The following is a 20,871-nucleotide window of genomic DNA, read 5'->3' as shown; positions in this document are numbered from 1 at the left end:
TCTTCCTGACTCCAAGCCCAGCATTGTAACCATTATTCCACTTAGCTGAAAAAATAATACGAACTAAAGATGTCAAGGGGAAGAATATTATATATAATATCAGATGTAATAAAAGTCTTGGTATAGTTTTAAAAGTTTTAATTTAAACTTAAGTTTTAAATTTAAGATTTTAGGGACATTGTATGTTATATACACATACATAAATGCATATATACATATAAACATATCAACAGGGAACAATGAAATTTCTGGGGAGGCAAAATTAACCTTTTTGATTAACAAAAGCATAATGGTTACAATATCCTGGGATAATAAATCTAGAAAGCAAAAAAACTTAGGAGATATTTAGTCCCACAAATGCATTATTGGTGGAACTGTCAACAGATCCAGCCATTCTGGAGAGCAATTTGGAACTGTGTTCAAAAAGTTATCAAACTGTGCTTACCCTTTGATCCAGCAGTGTTTCTATTGGGCCTATATCCCAAAGAGATCTTAAAGGAGGGAAAGTGACCCACATGTGCAAAAATGTTTGTGGCAGCCCTTTTTGTAGTGGCAAGAAACTGGAAACTGAGTGGATGCCCATCAGTTGGAGAATGGTTGAAATTATGGTATATGAATGTTATGGAATATTATTGTTCTATAAGAAATAATCAGCAGGATGATTTCAGACATGAACTGATGCTAAGTGAAATGAGAAGAACCAGGAGATCATTGTATACAGCAACAACAATATTATACGATCATCAGTTCTGATAAACATGAATGACTCTTTCCAATGATGAGATGATTGATGCCAGTTGCAATGATCATGTATAAAGAGTACCATTTACACTGGTGAGAGAGAGAACTGTGAGAACTGAATGTGGATCACAACATAACATTCTCACACTTTTTGTTGTTGTTCACTTGCATTTTGTTTTCTTACTCATTTATTTTCTTTTTTGATCTTATTTTTTTTTGTGCAGCAAGAGAACTGTATAAATATGTTTATACATACTGGATTTAACATATATTTTAACAAGTTTAATATATATTGGATTGCTTACCATCTAGGGGAGGGGATGGGGGAAGGAGAAGAAAATCTGAAACACAAGGCTATACGATGGTCAATGTTATCAAATTATCCTTGCATATGTTTTGAAAATAAAAAAGCTTTAAAAATAATAAAAAAAGATTTTAGGCCAACCTGCTCCTTTTAAAGATGAGGAAACTGATGTCAAGAAAAGTCACACAACATAGTGAAATGACTTTTCCAATGTAACACAGACAGTATGTGGCATTTCCAAAAGATTAATCCAAGTTCTCTATCACAAAATCCAGTATCCTTCTCATAATAATGAAGCAGAGGAAAATATACATGAGGGCTAACTATAATAACTTAATACCTAGGGATGATATGGCTAGTGAAACTTTTGATTTGATGGTAAACTTCAATGTACAAATGAACTAGATATCAGAAAGCACTAAATCTAGATTACTGAAAAGTATACATTACAGAACTTTTTAAAATAATTGCATTTTGGTTACTTTTAATATATTGAGGACTTGTAAGCAGGTAATTTCAAGGACAGTTCTTTAGTGTACTGGATAAGACTAATTTATAGCTGGTATTTGACATAAAGGTAGATCTTTTTAGATGTTCAAAAAGTTTATTCTCTCAGGTGGATTGAATCTTTTTATTTCTGCGGCCTTATTTGACCATCTAATTTATCTGACTAATCAGCTGTTCATACATGGATCATGCAAACATAGAGAAGCTTCTGCTCAACTATTTTTCTAGATTATCACCAATCCTGATTTAGTGGGGACCAAATTAATAAAACTTAACTACACATAGCATCTGTAAACTATAGAATAGCTTTTATCCAAATGATGATTGAAACCCATTTCCTCTATAATTTTATTTTTTCCAACATTATTAAGCATTGCATCATAACCTATGTCAGAGAGAACACAGACTGTTACCCTTCCCACTTTATGATAGAGTTACATCTGATCCCTCGCTTACCCATTCTCTAAATAACATCCTTTCCCTACATGCTGTGGAAGCAATCATAATTTTATGAAAGATTATAAACCACTGGACCAGAAACATGGCTCATTAGCTAAGAGAGAAGAGTGAAGTGAAGTAAACCACAGTCTCAGCAATAGCTGTATATTCCAATGCACACAGAGTGTCAGTACTTCTATAGAAACACAATTTTCTTGAAAAATGAAAAGTATTTAAGAAATTCAAGCATTCTCCAACATTTTTGCACTCTCAGGTTTGCCGTTAATCTTACTGGTAAAAACTTAAAATACAGTAGTTTTCCTTAATAACCTGCTATTTCACTCCATAAATGATGTTTCCATCAAACTGACTGACCTCATAGTTCAAATATTTGCATCTCAGTTAAAAAGATGTTATCAATATAGTCTTGGAATGGGTTGTTCAGCAGTTTTAAAAGATTTCACTTTTTTAAAAGTACCTCAATTATTTTTTGTTTGTTTTTAGCTTTCTTCCAAATCAAGGGTTCTTAACGTGGGGTCCATGAATTTATTTCATATATATATATTTATATTTATATTATTATAATCATATGTTCAGTTATATAACTGTATAACTTATTTCAGTATAGTTTTTTCCCTCTATGTTTTATTTTAATCATTTAAATATGTTATCCATAGATTTCATGGGATAATAATATAATTTGTATTTATATAGAATTTTAAAATTTGTAATTTTAAAATCTAAACTTTACAGATGTTATCTCATTTTCCCCCAATATCATTAACCATTGCAAAACTGACTTAAGAACCTATGTCAGTGAAATATGCCTTAAGGGCTCATCACACACAAAAACACCTGTTTTAGGTCTTCAATAGCAAGTAACTAATAAAATCACTGATTTTTCCTCAACCATGAAACAGAATCCCTGTTAATTATTCCATAATTTCAACATCCATAAGTGTATTCTGATATTCTGATCAGTCTGGTCATTTTTCTATAAATTGAAAAGATTGATTTATATAAAAAGAAACAGGACCAACCAGCTCAAACTAAACACAGTACTACTAAGACAAATGGACAGTGAAATCTCTTCACGATAGTAATTTCATAATCTGTTCATCATGGCTGGGCTTAAACTATGCATCTTGACTCTGTCTTGATTACTTCTGACAGAGAACAATCAAAAAATGAGATCAGGGCAAGGCCAACCTTCTAAGCCAGTATAGTGCTATCCCAATTAAATTATTGTGCCAAACATGCCTACTTTGGAAATGCTATTAAAAAGGAGTGAAAAAAAATCATATTTTGCTCTCTGAATCCATATTTTTAAGATTGTCACTCACTGCTAAGCAAATCTTATTTTATCAAGTCTTTGTTAATATCAAGCCTGATTGGTTAAATCTATTCTTTTTCCTTCTTAAATTGCCATTGCCTAGTTTCCAAAGAGAATATTCGATTGAGATAAATTTATAAATATATATATGTGTGTGTGTAATGTATATGTTCTAATAAAATATATATGTATACACATATGTATATTTAATAATATATATATATATATATGTACACACACCTATATAAAATTTATCTCAGTCTAGTATTCTCTTTGGAAACCAGGCAATCTCTCTATATATTTATATGCCTCACCCTAAAAATGAAAATAAGAGAAACTCCAAAGCTTCTTATTCTTCAAATTCTAAAAAGAGACCAGAAAGAAATTGGCACAAATTAATTAATAAAATCAACCCTTACTTCTTTAAAAAATATTTCTTCTACATTTGTACATATGAAATTTACTTCCTCAACTCAATATATCTTCTTTCCATTGCATAATCATACATAGCCTTTTCTGAAGTTCCTGACTCCCCTTAGAGTATTCCAGATTTCATAAAAGGCCAAGAGAATGAACACACAATGATTTTTTTCTTAGAGAAATTTCTTAAACTTCAGGGCCATTCTTATGATCTAGGAAATACAATGTCATCAATTTGGTTGTCTCAATCAGAATTAACTTAATCTCTAAACTGAGTAATATTTTTCAAAAATGTAATTTGATGTAAGCCTGCAATGTGGTTTTCTATTTTAGCTTCTATCCTTATAGACATAAAACCTATATAAGCAAGCAGTGGTATTGATTCAATTGCTTAGTCTCATTGCTTTTATATGAAGAGTTTTCTAACTGAGGACGAAGGGTCTGGTTCAGCAGTGACCTAGTTTTTGCTACAAAACATCTTGCCTTGAGCAGGATTAGTTTTTTCCTCTCCTTCCTCACCCCAACCTACTGCTTTAATATTTTCATTTAGGGTTGTTCTTTTCTATTTTTATAGTTTAAAAGTCATCCTTCAAAATGAGGAGATGAATTATAAGATGACATCTTAAAGAGTCAGGTATATTGTACATTGTAATAGTTAACTTGAAGTTTTCCTTACTTCTTTTTTAGATTTTTCCAAGTTAGTTCTTTTCATTTTTAATTCTGCCAACTATTGAGAATATCCCTGATCTTCATCCTAATCTATGGGTTTCTTGTATGTTAAGCAGAACAAGATACTGTTTGTTCAATCATAGTTGATTCTTCATGACCCCATAAGGAGTTTTCTTGGCAAAGATATTGGAGTCATTTGTCATTTCCTCCTCCAACTCATTTTACAGATGAGGAAATTGAAATAAACACAGGTAAGTGACTTGTCCAGGGTCACATAATTAGTAAGCAACTGAAGTCCAATTTTAATTTAGGTCTCCCACATTTTATGCCTGGCAATCTACCCACTGCACCATGGTAGAGCCCAAGATTCAGATGGAGGAAATACAAATTTGTAAATAACTAAACATGATATGGTTTAAATAGGGAGATGCAAACTTCATAGCTAGGAAAAGGATAATACTTGGAAATATATATGGTATTTCTAGTATTTATCTTTTTAACAGAAAAAAATGTTCCCACAACTATCTCTTGAGAAGTATTTTCAATCATATATTTAACAACTTTTATTAGGTATTTTGCTTTTTATACCACAGTCTTTATCCCTTAAATCCCACCCCCACATCAAAGCCTCCACTGTGACAAAGAAAAACAAGCAAGAAAAACTAACATAAATGGTGTCTCCATTCACTGGCATATATATGAAAGTTCATTTCTATAGTCTTCTATATCCCTAAAAATAGGCATTCTGTCCAAATATCATCAAAAGTTCTCTGATATTGAGTTAGGACATTTCAATTAAGGATGATTTGCTTCTTTAAGTCTTGTTTTATATATCTGTAAAATGGAAATAATAATGGACATTATCTAGGATTCTTGTCAGTATCAAGTGAGATATACATATAAAGGACTTCATAAAAGTACTTTATGAAGTACATATAAAGTACTTCATTAAAAAAAACTACTGCTCCTATTGCTATTAATCAGAATTCCAGATCTTTTTAATATTTTTTTCATTTACATTGCTTATAGTCATATCTTTCTTGGGGTTCTCTTTATTTGTTCTGCTTATTATTATTTTGCAATTCTTCTTCTCAAAATTGTTGGTTCCTTCATATTTTTAAAAATACATTCATGAATGTGAAAATATTTAGCATTTTGGCACAAAGCAATTAGTTGAAGTTCATTAATATTTACTAAAGGAATAAATTTGGTCTTCAAAATTTCCCTGTGAGATAGATATTAAGGGTTTCCTTGTTTCCATTTTACAGATACAGAGACTAAAGTTGAGAATAAGTTGCCTGACCAAAGATAACCCCCGTTTCAGTACTCTTGGCACTACAATGTATTTTCAAGTGTAACTTATTCTAAAACCACATGAACAATGACACTTTTCGTAAAATCAATATAGATACTTGAGAAGTTATCTAAATTCCCCATTCCTTTTGAGGATACCAAACTAAATTATTTCAAGTAGAATGCAATCTCATTTTAAAGATTTCAAAGAAAGCTATGTTCAAGTACCTCAAAGTCTCTCATGTAGAAGAAGTGTTAGCTTTGTTCTTTTTGGCCTCAGGGGCAAGACTTGGTGTAGATGAATAGAAGTTACAAAGTTTCACACTGAATGCATCTCCATCTTAATCTTAATAATCAGAGCTTTCCAGAATGGAATAGGTTACCTCATGAGGTAGTGGCTTTACCCTCTAATTCTTGGATAAATTACATGAGGTTTCTTTTTTGGGTAGTGGATTGGACAACTTATGATGACTGCTGAAACTTAAAAAATTCTGATGCATTGGGTTCAGAACCTGTCCATCAACTCATCTCTGTCAGTAAATCAAGGGGGAATAGTGCCCTGCAAAAAGAAATTTGTGGGAATTTCAAAAGATGACATGAGATTTGGATAGAGAGAGAAAAATTCAGTCTTTTAAATATTTTAAAGCAGAATGAACACAGGCTCACAGTATTAAAGATTACCAGGCATCATAGACATTGGCCAAATAGTGGGAGGTTTTAATAAAAAATATTCTAGATTGTAAATTTAGGTTTATATATAAAGAAATGGAGATACACCTATAGTTTCTCTATAGAGACTAGAATTATATTATCTTCTAGCTCTGTAGCCTCTCCTTGACTGGTTTGTCCCAGAACTGCCATTTAGATGGCAAATAGACCAATACATGTTAAATATGTTAAAGTATATGTTAAATGCAATATATGTATACATATTTAAACAATTATCTTGCTGCACAAGAAAAATCAGATTTAGAAATAGGTAAAAATAACTTGAGAAGAAAAACAAAAATGCAAGCGGACAATAACAGCGGGAGTGGAAATACTATGCTGTGGTCTACACTCAGAATTGATCATCATATAGTTTTGTTGTTGAAATATATAATGACCTCCTGGGCCTGCTCATTTCACTCAGCAGCCTCTCTATATTCATCCTGTTGGTCATTTCTTATAAAACAATAATATTCCATAACATTCATATACCACAATTTATTCAGCCATTCTCAAGTTGATGGGCATCCATTCATTTTCTAGTTTCTAGCCACTACAAAAAGAGCTGTCACAAACATTTTTATACACACAGGTCCCTTTCACTTTTTTAAGATCTTTTTTGGGATATAAGCCCAGTAGAAACACTGCATGATCAGAGGGTATGCACAGTTTGATAACTTTTTGAGCATAGTTCCAAACTGCTCTCCAGAATGGTTGGATTCATTCACAATTCCACCAACAATGCAGCAGTGTCCCAGTTTTCCCACATCCCCTCCAACATTTATCATTATCTTTTCCCATCATCCTAGCCAATCTGACAGGTACATGTAGTGGTGTCTCAGAGTTCTCTTAATTTGCATTTCTCTCATTAATAATAATTTGGAGCATCTTTTCATATGGATAGAAATAGTTTCAATTTCTTCATTTGAAAATTGTCTGTTCATATCCTTTGACCATTTATCATTCTACACTCTTGACTCTTTGAATTTTGTTCACAAAGCCTCATCTCATTCCCTTCATTTCCCAACTCCTTTTTCTACTTCTAAAAAATAATCTTCCCTCTTTAGAATATAAACTCCTTGAAGATGGGGATTACAAGCAAAAATAGAGATATTCCCAATACTTCACACAATGTTTGGCATTTACTAAGCACTTAATAAATGCTTGTTGACTAGACTTGACTTGAGAGATCCCCCCCATTCCTGTTAAGATCAGAGATTATACATCTTCTTTCTCCCCTGTTTTTGTTTGTTTTTAAACTTTGCATATCCAAATCTTAACATAAATGTCTTTGAAATGATATATACTTACTGAATGTTTTTTTAGAAAAATAACTAGATAGGACAGAAGTTGGAAAAATGTATTATTCCCTTCACCCAAGAGAAGTGAGTAAGGGAAGGACAAAGAGGAGGAGAAATCAATAACCCAGTCTTAGGTTTCACACATATCAGAAAATAAGTCACTTGGTAAGACTATTTGAATCTAAGAATAACAGTTTGTAATCTAGAGGAAAGAATTATATGGAGAAATTCAAGAGAGGCTAGTTCCATTCTCTAGTGCTCTTTTTTCTCTCTACTATTACCCTCACATTTAGATCATTGTTATTCCTTTTTGGTCCTTTGATTATGAAGTGAAAATTAAGGGGAAGAGACAACCTCTCTGCCCTTGTTAGAAGCAATCAGAATATAAAAGCTTCATTTTAGCCACAAGGGGGCTCCCAGGCTTTTCCACAATGCTCAAATCAATTGCAGGAACTGAAATGTACTCAAAAGGTACATTTATTTTAGGGAAGGTGATTGAGAATGAGTCATTATATAACCTCTGGAAAAATCCTTTAGGGGCTTTCTGTAGGAGCTGGTCTTATAGCAACAAACATTTGGTGGATTTAAAGGTATTCCATTCTAATCCCAAGTAATGGAAAAAGAAACTTGGACAAATTTTTGTTCTTCATTCACAGTGCTAGAATTGTTCCAAAGTCACTGATTAGTTCAAAGCACTAATACAGTCAGTGGAAAGAGTTCAGCTATATGTTTCTTTTCCAACATGACTATTAAGGAAATGTTTTGCATGACTACACATATGTAAATTGTACTGAATTGTTTGCAGTCTCACTGAGTGGGGAACAGAGAAGGAGGATGAGAAAGAATTTGGACCTTAAAGTTTTAAAAATGAATGTTAAAAATTGTTTTTACATATAGCTGACCAGACTAATGCTTTCAAGCAACATAGTGAACCAGCAATTCAACAAAAAAAGACAAAAACTTTTAATAAATGAACTATATACAGTAATCTCTACAAATAAGTCCCAGCTGAATGTTTTAGGTTTTCAGTAGATTTTTAAAATTCAGACTGATTTAGTGACTGTAGGCCCTGAGAACAAATAAATAAGGAATCCATTATGACAGTGTGGCCCAATTGAAAGTGTTGGATTTAAAGTCAGAGGACTTCCTGGCTCTCTGCCACTTATTTCAATATTCTTGGAAGATGTTGATAGCTTCCTAAGGGCAGAAAAATACAGGAATTGTATTTGCTGTTACATCCATGTAATTTTAGAGGAGAGCTCTTGGACCCTAATTCACTACTCTCAAACTTGTAGAAGCCATGGAATGAATATCTGTCTCCTGATATGGTTATCTCAAGGCAAAGAAACAGAAGCAGTGAAAGTGAAGGTATAGTGACAACTGGTGGAGTATCAATCATTGCACATGGCAAGGCAAAAGGATAGATGTCAGCCTTTTCACATCTATGAAGAAGGGAACCTCATGTTCTGAGTAGACACAGTATCTAAAGCTCAGCTTCCGGAAATATATTCAAAATTGTCTTTCTAACAGAATTCTAGAAAATTTTACAATCCCATTTCTATCACAGAAGGGGAATGTACTGATCATCACTAGGTCTCAGAAGGTATCTTCATAGCAATTCCAAGTCTAACACTTTAAATTTAGCCTTCTGTTGAGAGAAAAAGAACACCAAGGGAAGAATTTCTACAAGTTTCTAGAAGAATGAAGATAATAATAATAATAATAAAGAAGAGAAGGAGAAAGATAATAAAACAACAGCAAATAATCAGTGTTTTAAAGTTGTCAAAATATTTCACATATATTAGCTCATTTGATTTCATTTTCAGAACCCACTTTTGTGACAAAAGTGCTATTATTTTCTCATTTTATAGATGAAGATACTAAGAGGGGTTAAGTGATTTGCCAAGAGTGTCTGACAAAGGATATAAAGTCAAGCATCCCTGACTCCAAGATCAGTATTCTGTCTGTTATGTGCTGCACAGGTAGATCACATGTGGAAAAATGGCCACAATATGGAAACAAAGGAACCTGAACATTGCACTATACTCTTACTATGACTTATTTAGATAATATGAGTCCAGTGGAAAGTTTGATTTCCTGCCTACAGGCCCATACGTTTTCTATCAGAAAGTGTCCAAAGTTTCAAGGAAGTATCATAAGGCTCCATACTTAGATGGTTGGTAAAAAATGGGACTCACTAATGTTGGGTGCTTTTTTCTAAAAAGAATCCAAACCATATGGTAATGTTATGAGTCTAGGTGACTACATGCATCCCTGTAGAAAGTCAAGAAAACTGAGTATAAATTTTTGAGGAAAAAAATGGATGTTTAATGAAATGGAAAACTTTCAAGAATTCCTGATGAAAAGACCAGAGCTGAATAGAAAATCTGACATTCAAATATAAAACTCAAGAAAAAACACAAAAAGGCAAACAAGACAGATAAACCATAAGAGACTTAATAAATAAACTTTTTGTGTTTCTGTTTGTAAATAATGACATATGTAGCTTATAAGAACTTATCACTATTGTGGCAGTTAGAAGAAATCTAGGTAGACAGAGTACAGAAATACAAGTCCATTATGTTGAGATGATCTAAAAAAATGAGAATAAAGAAATTCACTAGGACAAGGGGGAAGGTAGAGGAAAAATGGAGATAATTCACATAAAAGAGGAATGAAAGAAAGAATTTTTAAAGTGAAGGGGACCTTTTATAAAAGAAGGCTTTGGAAGAAATTTAGTACTCAAATCAGAGGGCAGAGGTAACTATGGAGTTGAGAAGGGATGAGTATAAAAAACTGAGTCAATTAGCACCATGATAAGAATTTATTTTATTTGATACCCAAAAAAGAACAACCATAGAATTTATAGGAAATGATTTGGTAACAATTAATAGGATAGGACTCATGATATTTCCCCAATTAATATGAAATGATTTTTAAGCCCAGTTCTAAATTAAGCCAACAACTTACTTACAAAATCCCAAATATATTTGTTTATAATTCACTTAATATAAAATTAGCAATTAAAATAATAGCTAAGGTTTATATAGCATTTTAATGTTTACAAAGTTCTTTACAAATATCACATTTAATCGTCACAACAATTCTGGGTAATAGAAGCTACTATTTGTCACATTTAAAGGATAAATCCCATTTAAGGGACTGAGGCTAACACAGATTAATTGATTTACATCTCTGAGCTTTATATGTGGGATTAAGTACCACAGCCAGTGCTATGTTTGAACTCAGGCCTATGCTGACTGCAGGTCCAATATGCCATTCAATGAAACACCTAGCTATCAACTAAGGAATTCACTGAGAAATAGAAAGGATACCCAAATACCCAGTTGTGTTCAAATGGCATTCAGATTGAATTTTTCCTATGAAATTATAAATGATAGAATTCATATGACTTTGTCAACACATTTTTTATTAATCTCTGAAAGACTGCTACATACTATCTATATTATGCTATATAAGACATAAACTCTCTTGGCTCTGGTTCTCTAAAATATAAAACAGAAAGATTTAAACAAAAAAACCTCTAATGCCCTTTCCAAATATAAAATTATATAATCCTATGAAATGTGGAATGGCAACAACTTCATCTATAGATATTTGTAATACTCTATCCTAAATGAATTATAAATTTTCAGTGGTGACTATGAAATAAATCCTTTTATTTGTAGCTTTCTAATCAGCAATTAACAACTAGAGAAAACTTGTTCACAGAACCATGTGAATGAAGACACTGAATAGAAAGGAACCTAGATTTTGACTTACAAAATGATTACTAGATACATCTGTAAAACAACTGAGGGATATAATAATAATAAACATATATATTATACTTACTATGTGTCAAGAACTATGCAAAGTGTTTTATCGTTAGTGTAGGTGCTATTGATATTCATTTTACAGGTAAGAATACTAAAGAAGTTAAGTGACCTTCCTAGCTAGTTAAGTATTTGAGGCTGGATTTGAACTTAGGTTCAATGTTCCATGATCAATGCTCTATCCATTTCACCACATAGGTGTCCTGTAAATAAGTATTTTTATAACACCTATAGATACATAAAACATGGCAGCATCTATAAAGATATGTAACATGTCTCTAACATCTTATTTCATCACATCATATTATAGGGACTATGGCCAGGTGAAAAAACAAAAACAAAAAAACTTAAGCATTTGCATAACTATTTAGGATTTATATATTATCTACTTTTTGTTTAATATTTTATTTTCCTCCTATTTACATGTTAATTTTTTTTAACATTTTAAGAAAAAAGTATTATGTATCCATTCACTTAAAAAAATTATCTGAGGTAGCTTACAGGTAAACACAAATAAAACAAGACAATTGAAAATAAAAACAATGACCAGTTAAAAACAGCAGTGACACAGATGTTAACAGACATTGGGATGAGTTAGTTATTGTGGCTGAATCCTGAATTTAGCTCTGAGTCTCTTGAAGGATAAGATAAAAAGGAAAACACATTCAGTTACATAATTTCCACAATGAGATAAAAAAGAAGCTTACAAGTTCATCCGGAAAGAAAAACCTTTCTTTCTTGCACAGAAGTCTAGGAAAAATGTATCATGTGAGTTCTTTTATCATAGATAACAAAATGGGCAATGTGTTTGCCAAAAAGTACTGAAACCTTAACTCAGCCAAGACATTTCTCCAGAGAATAAAGATGATATTAGTCTAAGCACTTTACTTTCTGATGATCTAACTTAAATGAGGGATAGAAACTGGAGACACCAGTAGAGAAAAAACTAACATTCATCAAACTCTCTTGAACCTTAGCTGTTTCAGGCTAGTATTAGAGTACTCAATTAAAGTCAATCCATAGATTTCTAATTGTGTGAAATGCCAAGATTCTGTGGTTATTTTTTTTAATTATAGAAGAGTCCACATGCTTTAGATGCTAGACCTAAGATCATTAAGGGATAGTTTTTTGCTGCTGTTGTTGAATTGTTTAGTCCCTTCAGACTCTTCATGACCTTGTGGACCATAGCATAACAGGCTCTTTTATCCTTCACTATCTCCTGAAATCTGACCAAGTTCATATTCCTTGCTTCTATGACAGTATCCATCTCAACTTGTGCCATAGCTTTCTTGGCTTTTGTCTTCAATCTTCCCCAAATTAAGATCTTTTCCAGTAAGTTCTGTCTTATTATTACGTGACCAAATTATTTAAGCTTCATTTTCAGTATCTGACTTTTATATAGATTGCCTTTAAGTATGGATTGATTTGATCTCTTTCTATCCAAAGGACTCTCACAAGTCTTCGGCACCACAATTTAAAAGTAGTGATTCTGTGGTGCTCAGTTTTCTTTATAGTCCCACTCTCACAGCCATACACGGCCACTGGAAAAACTATAGCTTTAATTTTTACCTTTGTTGACAACTTGTGATCACTATTTCTTTTGGTATATAAATTAGGGATTCCTTCAAGTACACATTTTAGAATTTTGTCAGCAGTTGAAATCAAGTTTACTTACTTCAATTTTCAAATTCTTTCTTTCCCTTTATGAAAAGTGGGATAGCATTTGCCCTGAATCCAATCTTATGGCATACTCTTATTCTTCAAAAATTTTCAGTGATAACTAATAGTGGTTCAACATTCATATCCATCTATCCTTTTTAAAAAAGGATATATTTCCTTTGGATCTTTGGAGATAAACTCATTTCAATCTTACTATTTCCTTCTCTTGAATGTTGATGCTGGTCATTTTTGCTGTTCTGGGCTTTCTAAAGACTATTTCAGAAGCCGAAAAAAAGTGAAATAAGAGCTAAGTACCAGCCCCTTCTCTTTGTCATCTTTCATCATTTTCTCACCCATTCCAAGAAATGATCCAATCTTTTTTTTGAGCATCTTTCACTTTCAATATAAGTTGGAAAATTCTTTATTTTGTTCATTATCTTAGCATTTTTTTCCTAGCTTCAGTTCATGAGTACTAATTTTTCTAATATTCTTATAGAATAATTTTATTGACACAGAGAAGGATATTTATCTTTCTTTCAACTAGAGCTGAGAAGCTTAGATTCAGTCCATCTAGTAGTGGTACCAAGTTACTGGAAGAGAAATTAAATAGAAAACTTAAAACACAGCTTTATTTTATGCCATTTAAAACTAGAATTATATCTGTCAAAAGCTGGTTCCTGACCATTTTGATTTTGGCAACAGTATTATGACAAAGATTTTAAAGAGACATTAATAAGCTGAGATCTATATTGATATTATTCAATTTGATCTGTAGGCCATCTGTCTACAAAGTCAAAGGTTCAACAGAGATTGATGAAGGCTGTGAAAAGTCTTAAATTGTTCTTAACAGTTTTTTTCAGTGAGATAAAACAGTATAGCAGTGATCAATAATGGAGTGGTTATATCTAAAACTGCTTGCTCCTTTTGAAAGCTATTAGATTGAGAGATACAATCTTGCAATATATTGAAAAGAAAAGCAGTCATAGTTTTTTAAGGGACTGTCTAGCAAATTAATTAATCTATAGTTTAGAGGAAGTGGTAGGTTTCTTTTTATAAAGCAGATCAGAATTTGCAGTATTTTTCCTTAAAAAAAATTACATGCTAAATGTCAGAAATTCCCCAAACTTGTATTTGAATTCTTTAATGGATTCATGGGTATTTCCTTCACTAGTGTATCTTGTATCTACCTATCCTGTGCAATTGTTGTCCATGGCCTTTTATAACATTATCCATCTATCTTATTTTCTGCTGTTCCCTTTTTCTTTTGCCCTCAGTCGTTCCCAGCATCAAGGTCTTTTCTCATGAGTTTTATCTTTTCATTATATGCCCATTTTCATTAAGCTTTAATTTCAGTATCTGACTTTCCAATGACTAGTCTGAATTATTTTCTTTAAGTAATGAAATATATCTATATATTATCTCTATGTATATAATATAAAATAACAATATATTAAATATAATATAGTGTAATATAATGTAACATAATATAGTATAAAGAAACCTAACCTAACTTTACAAACAACACAGCAATAGTCTGATCATAACAGTATGCCAGGAAGACTAGATTACTCAGGCAAAAAAAAGTAAAAGCTAAACACAAGGAAGGATAACTGAAGATGGGAAAAGTATTTAGGAGTCTATTCTTGGAAAGTGAGGCTTGAACTGGTCTGTTATCACTGGAACAGGAAGGGATAAAAGTGCTATGTTTTTACATTATGGTGCGCTATGCTCTGCTGTGTTTTACCAAGATTTCTTGGGGTAAGAAAGTATAAAAGGGTTTTGACCTTAATCCATGGAGGAAGCACCACTTCAGAAATACCATGATCCACCACAGTTAAAGTATGATAGGACTGCACCCAGTTAATTAGCATTTATTAACTACCTACTATATGCCAGGTATTATGCTAAGCACTAAAGATACCATGAAAGGCAAAAAACAGTCCCTGATCTCGAGGAGCTCAAGGTCTAAAAGGGGAAGAGGGAGCAGTAATCAAAGAACTCTATGCAAATATGATATATACCAGAGTGAGAGATATTTTAGAGACTAGGCACTGGAGAAACAAGTTGAATGGGATTCATCTAAAAAGAAGATAATACTTTAGCTAAGATCTGAAGAAACCCAAGGTAACCAGAGAGTGAAGAAGAAGAAAGAAAGAAAGAATTTCAGGAATAAGAGACAGATAATGGAAATGTCAGGATTCAGGAGCTAGTGTTGTCTTCAAGAAGCAGAAAAGAGGTTAATGTCACTGGATTGCAGAATACAGTAGGAGTAATAGTGCTTAAAGAGTGAAGCCTTCAACCAGGAGATCATTATATACTTCAACAACAATACTATATGATGATCAATTCTGATGGACGTGGCCCTCTTCAACAATGAGATGAACCAAATCAGCTCCAATAGAGCAATAATGAATTGAACCAGGTACACCCAGTGAAAGAATTCTGGGAGATGACTATGAACCATTACATAGAATTCCCAATCCCTCTATTTTTGTTCGCCTGTATTTTTGATTTCCTTCACAGGTTAATTGTACACTATTTCAAACTCTGATTCTTTTTGTACAGCATAATAACTGTTAGGACATGTATGCTTATATTGTATTTAATTTATACTTTAACATACTTAACATATATTGGTCAACCTCCCATGGGGGAGAGAGGATGGGAGGAAGGAGGGGAAAAATTGGAACAAAAGGTTTGGCAATTGTCAATGCTGTAAAATTACCCATGCATATAACTTGTAAATAAAAAGCTATAATTAAAAAAAAGAGAGAGTGAATCCTTCTTAAGGACTAAGTTATGAAGGGTTTTAAAACCTAAACAGAGAACTTTATATTTGATTCTGGAGGTAATAGGGAACCACTGGAATTGATTGGATAGGGAGGTCACATAGACAGATTTGTACTTTAAGAAACCCTGTTTAATAGCAGAGTAGAGGATGGATTGGATAAGGTGAGACTTGAGGAGAAGAGATCAACCACAAACTATTATAAAAGCCCAGGTATGAGGAGAAGAAAGTGTCAGAGTCAGATAAGGGGAGAAAATACAAAAAAAGAGAGAGGTTACTAAAGTGAAAATGAAAGTACTGAGCAACTATTTGGATATGGTAGGATGAGAGAAAGAGAGTAGTAGAAGATGTAATTCTGAGTAACTGTAAAGATGGTGGTATACTTGACAGTAATAAAAAAATTAGAAAGAGGGGAAGGTTTGGGGTGGAAGATCATGAGTTTAATTTTGAGCATGTTAAGATATTTATAAAACATCTTATGTTCTAGATATCCAGTAGGTAGTTGGAGATGAGAGATTCAAGTTCAGGAGAGAGTTTGGCATTGGACAAACATATGTAAATTCTCAAAGACATTTTAGTAGAATCATTTGGGACTGATGGGATCACCAAATTAAATAATATAGAGGGAAGAAAGAGGGTTTAGGATAGAACCTTGCCAAATATCCACAGTTGTAGGACATGGATGAGACTATCACTAGCCAAGAGAGATGATGTTAAATAACAACATCCTAGATAGCAGAAAGTATCAAAGAGAAGAGCAATATCAAAGCCTACAGTGGTAAAGAAAGATGACATTTGGGAAAAGGTCATTAAATTTTCTAATGAAGAGAACACTGATAACTTTGGAGAGAGAAGTTTCTATTGGATGATGAGGTTACAAGTCTGGAGAAGACAGTTCCAAGGAGTTTAGCCACAAAAGGGAGGAGAGATATAGGAAGATAATGGGGATGGATGAAATTTTTCATGACTAGGGAAAACATGGGCATATTTGTAGACAGTGAGAAAGCAGTCAGTAGATAGGGAGAGATTGAAGATTAGGGAGAGAATGGGGACAATTGAAGCAGCAATCTGCTGTGGAAGAAGAGGTAGAATGGGATCACTTGTAAATGTAGAGAGAATTACTTTGTCAAAGAAAAAGGTCACCTCTTCTCGAGGAGAAAATGATGGAATAAATCGCAGTGAAGAGAAATCAACAAGGCAGGTGTAAAAGGATTACAATAAGGGCCCAGTTGATATTATACAACATAAATGTGTACATCCAGTCATAAGTTTCATAATTTTCTGCATTTTTGTTATATAAAACAGAGGTTAACTAAAGTGGAAATATGAATACTATTTCTGAAATTGATTCTAGGATTAGCTTTAAAAATAGAAGAGGACCAAGGATTTTTTATGCAAAGGTTAAATTAATACAAGCACCTCAAATCGGCCCAGAAATGTATTTATATTAATTCCAGGTAATTCTACAGTAGAAAGAAAAGTCCTAATTATGTTTTCCTTTACTGGTTCCATTTTCTCAGTGGTTAAATTCTACATCTAATATGTTTTGAGAAAAAATGCTTGGCAATTTTTTTCATTGCCCAAAACAATGTATGATGATTTCCCCCATACAATCTTATGATTTAGTCTTCTGAAATGAAGTTATAGGAAAACAGACCCAGAATTTAAGGACTCCACCTCTGAGCACAATAAGTTTGTAGTTTCCATGTAACTTTTTCTAGCTACAGACTGACAGTGATATTTAACTTAATAAACAGACAGAATAGAATCAGAGTTCTGTGAGACTGAAGAGAAAATGTAAAGGACAAAATTTAAAAAAAAAGAAAAAGTACCTACCAAAGCAGGACTGAAATGGAAATAGCATCAATAAGCTTAAAAGCTAGAAAACTTAGCTAAAGGTGTCTCAGTATTTTTTCCTCCCACGTAGCTATGAACTTTAAATATAGGAAATCTTCCAGCTGAGCCATCATGAAGATATAAAAACCCATATTTTTTATAATTGAGGCAACAGTAAATTAAGAATACCATTTGTACACAGGCTCTTTGCATGAAGAATGTATTGTGCTCACCAATTGTATAGAATCTCTTGAGTTCACTTCTCCGTGGATTACGCTTTTGGGCATTGTCTGTGTTGTTCTCCTCTTCCACAATGGTTGGTGTCTTGGCAACAGATGGCACCTTACTGGTCTGTGCTGCTGGTTTTGCTGCTCCTCCCAGAGGGTTAAATCCTGGTGCCGTAATATCCACAGATTGGGATTTTTTCTTCAACCTACAAGTGAAGAATATAATATGCTATGATTTTTGATTTTAAAAATATACCTATTTCTCAAGAAAGGAGAAAATGGAATAAATAATACATTGTCTTATACTTAAAGATCTTTTCAGTTTTGTAAACCTAATGGGATTTTCCCAGAAATAAGAACTCCTTATACCCTAACATTAAAAACTTTAAAAGATATTAAAAAAAGATATTAAAAGAGAGAAAGGTATTAGGAAAATACTTAGCTTTCTACTCTTAGGAGGAAATAGTTAAAAGAATGAATTTATAACACAAAGAAAATATATTAGAAGAAAAATTTTGTATTTTTCTCAAAGCATTTTAAGTTGTGATATTAGATAAAGTCACTGACCTGTTTTGTTACATTTTATTCTGATAACAAAGGTTCTTTTTAGTGAGGCATTAATATGTTCTCTGAAAATAAGGTAACCAACTCAGGTGTCAATGAATGAAATAAGACATTTAATATCTGGAGAGTGTCACTGCTTATCTAAGTAAGTTATGTCACCTTGGCTGCATTTTTCTCATATTTTAAAAAGATAAAGGCTGTAAATAATTAAGTCATTAAGGGTTTGGGGGGTGGAAGGAAGGATTACTTACTGGGATTATGAATTCCCTGATACTTTTTTTCTGCTAATATTTATCAGCAATTCCCATGCCACAAGTATGTATTAGAAAGTGGTCTAGGAGCACTGAGGTGGTGAGTTACCAGCCAATGGTTGCATAATTACTATAGGTTAGAGGTGGGACTACAACCCAGGATTTAAATTCCATCTCTTGAAGGTTACCATCTATGTAATTTTGAGCACAGGGACTAAAGAGTATATCCTGAATCCAAGGATAAGCCTCTATCATATCACAACACTTCCCAATTAAATCTAATTGACACTTATCCTGCCTGAATCTAAATTGTCTCATTTGTAAAATAAAGAAGGGTGAGATAGTTCCACCTCTAACTGATCTGAGGTCTGAGGACTCTTACAGCTTTGAGTCCATAACCCTATGACTTTCTAATGTCAAGACTGGCCCATTCTCCAGTATGACACATGGTCTTCCAATGAACTCTTCACAGAGAATTAATGAATATTCCATTCTATTAGCCTGAGATACAAACTTCCTTAATCAGGTAGTGAAAAAGCCAGCAACCTATGTGACCACTTAGAATAGCTCAAGAAACTACTACCTCTGAAACATTTGAAAAGATGACTGCTAAGATAAATCAAAGTAATGAAAAAAATAGCTAAAGTTTATTCAACAGGAGACTCACTCATCAGTAGAGGGAAGTACTAAATATAATAATTATAACATTATTCCATCACTATTTGATGTTTGAGCCCAAATCTTCCCCAGAATAAACAGAATGCTGGTCCTAAGGGCAAAAAGAAATGGATCAACTACAATTCCACTCTCTTCCAGTGAATATTTCCTCCAAATTATTCTGATTCATTGTTCTTCACTGTGAGACATGGGGATTAGGAATAAAAAGAAGAAAGAAAAAATCTATTAAACATCTACTGTTTGTTATGTACTAAGTGCTTTCAAATATTATCTCATCTAATTTACACAAGTTTTAGTAAGGAGATTATTATCCCCATTTTATTGTTGAAGAAACTGAAGCATATATAAAGTGCCATGCTGAGGGTCAGACATCTAGGAAGTATCTAAAGTGGCATTTATCTTTATTTTCCACTTCAAATGAAGATTAAGGGAAATATATCTTTAATATAAGATATACAGAAAGGAAGCATTGTAGCAATGAAGCCTTCTGTTCAAGAGGAATGCAATTTACATTACTTTCTATTTACAAAAGTCCTGCTTTAAGTTTTCAGATTTGAACTGAAAGCCTCAACACACTTCTTTCTTCTTCTTTTTCTTCTTCCTTATTCTTTTTCTTTTTTCTTCATCTTCTTTTCTTTCTTTCTTCTTTTTCTTTTATTCTTACTGCTTCTTTTTTCTCTTTCATCATTTTTTTTTTAAAGAGCCTGTTTCTGTTTCTTCTTGCCAGATTGAGTCCAATTCCCTGTGGCTGACACAGAAGTGCAAAGTAACAAAAGAGGATTTGCAAAGTGCCCTTGATGGCAGAGATTAATGAAGTATCATTTTTTCAGGAAAGAGAATATAGCAAACAAAACCTAACCGTTGATTCTAATGAGACATTGATAGATTTGGCCAAAATTGTCTGTGATTTGATGACTGACTGTGGTCTCAGTAGTGATTTTGTAATGACAGGTCCACTACCAGCAGAAGATCCATTTTCTTTTTAGAGAGAACACAGATTATTATTCTGTAACAAATCTTGTCCAACCTGTTTTTTTCTTTAAGCTTTAGGGTTCTTTTTTGTTTTTTGACTATCGTTATTCAGTTGTTTCAGTTGTGTCTTTGTAACCCCATTTAGGGCTTTCTTGACAAAGATACTGGAGTGGTTTGTCATTTTAGGGGAGAAAAGTGTCAAAGAAAACTTTTTGGGAAAGATTGATAAAGATTTGATAATCGGAAATCAAGAGAAATACAATACTTAAAAGAAAAGTCATGTTTTATAGGAGAGAAGGGAATTAGTTTGAGATATATTCAGCTGAAGATAATGATGAAATATTCA

General features: G+C 32.8%; 1 protein-coding gene across 3 annotated transcripts in view; it reads right to left on the bottom strand.

Annotated features, from left to right (window-relative positions):
• Window positions 1-20,871, bottom strand: part of OXR1 (oxidation resistance 1) — a 568,147-nt gene that overhangs the window by 280,708 nt on the left and 266,568 nt on the right. For all 3 annotated transcript variants that reach the window (XM_031947111.1, XM_031947112.1, XM_031947113.1), the window contains exon 3: window positions 18,067-18,266. In XM_031947111.1, the coding sequence (XP_031802971.1) occupies window positions 18,067-18,266 (200 nt within the window). The remainder of the gene's footprint in view (window positions 1-18,066; window positions 18,267-20,871) is intronic.

This window comes from Sarcophilus harrisii, chromosome 1 (genome assembly GCF_902635505.1).
Source record: "Sarcophilus harrisii chromosome 1, mSarHar1.11, whole genome shotgun sequence".
Lineage (NCBI taxonomy): Eukaryota > Metazoa > Chordata > Mammalia > Dasyuromorphia > Dasyuridae > Sarcophilus > Sarcophilus harrisii.
The sequence above is the reverse complement of the archived record's forward strand: the minus strand, read 5'-3'. Positions and strand labels throughout refer to the sequence as shown.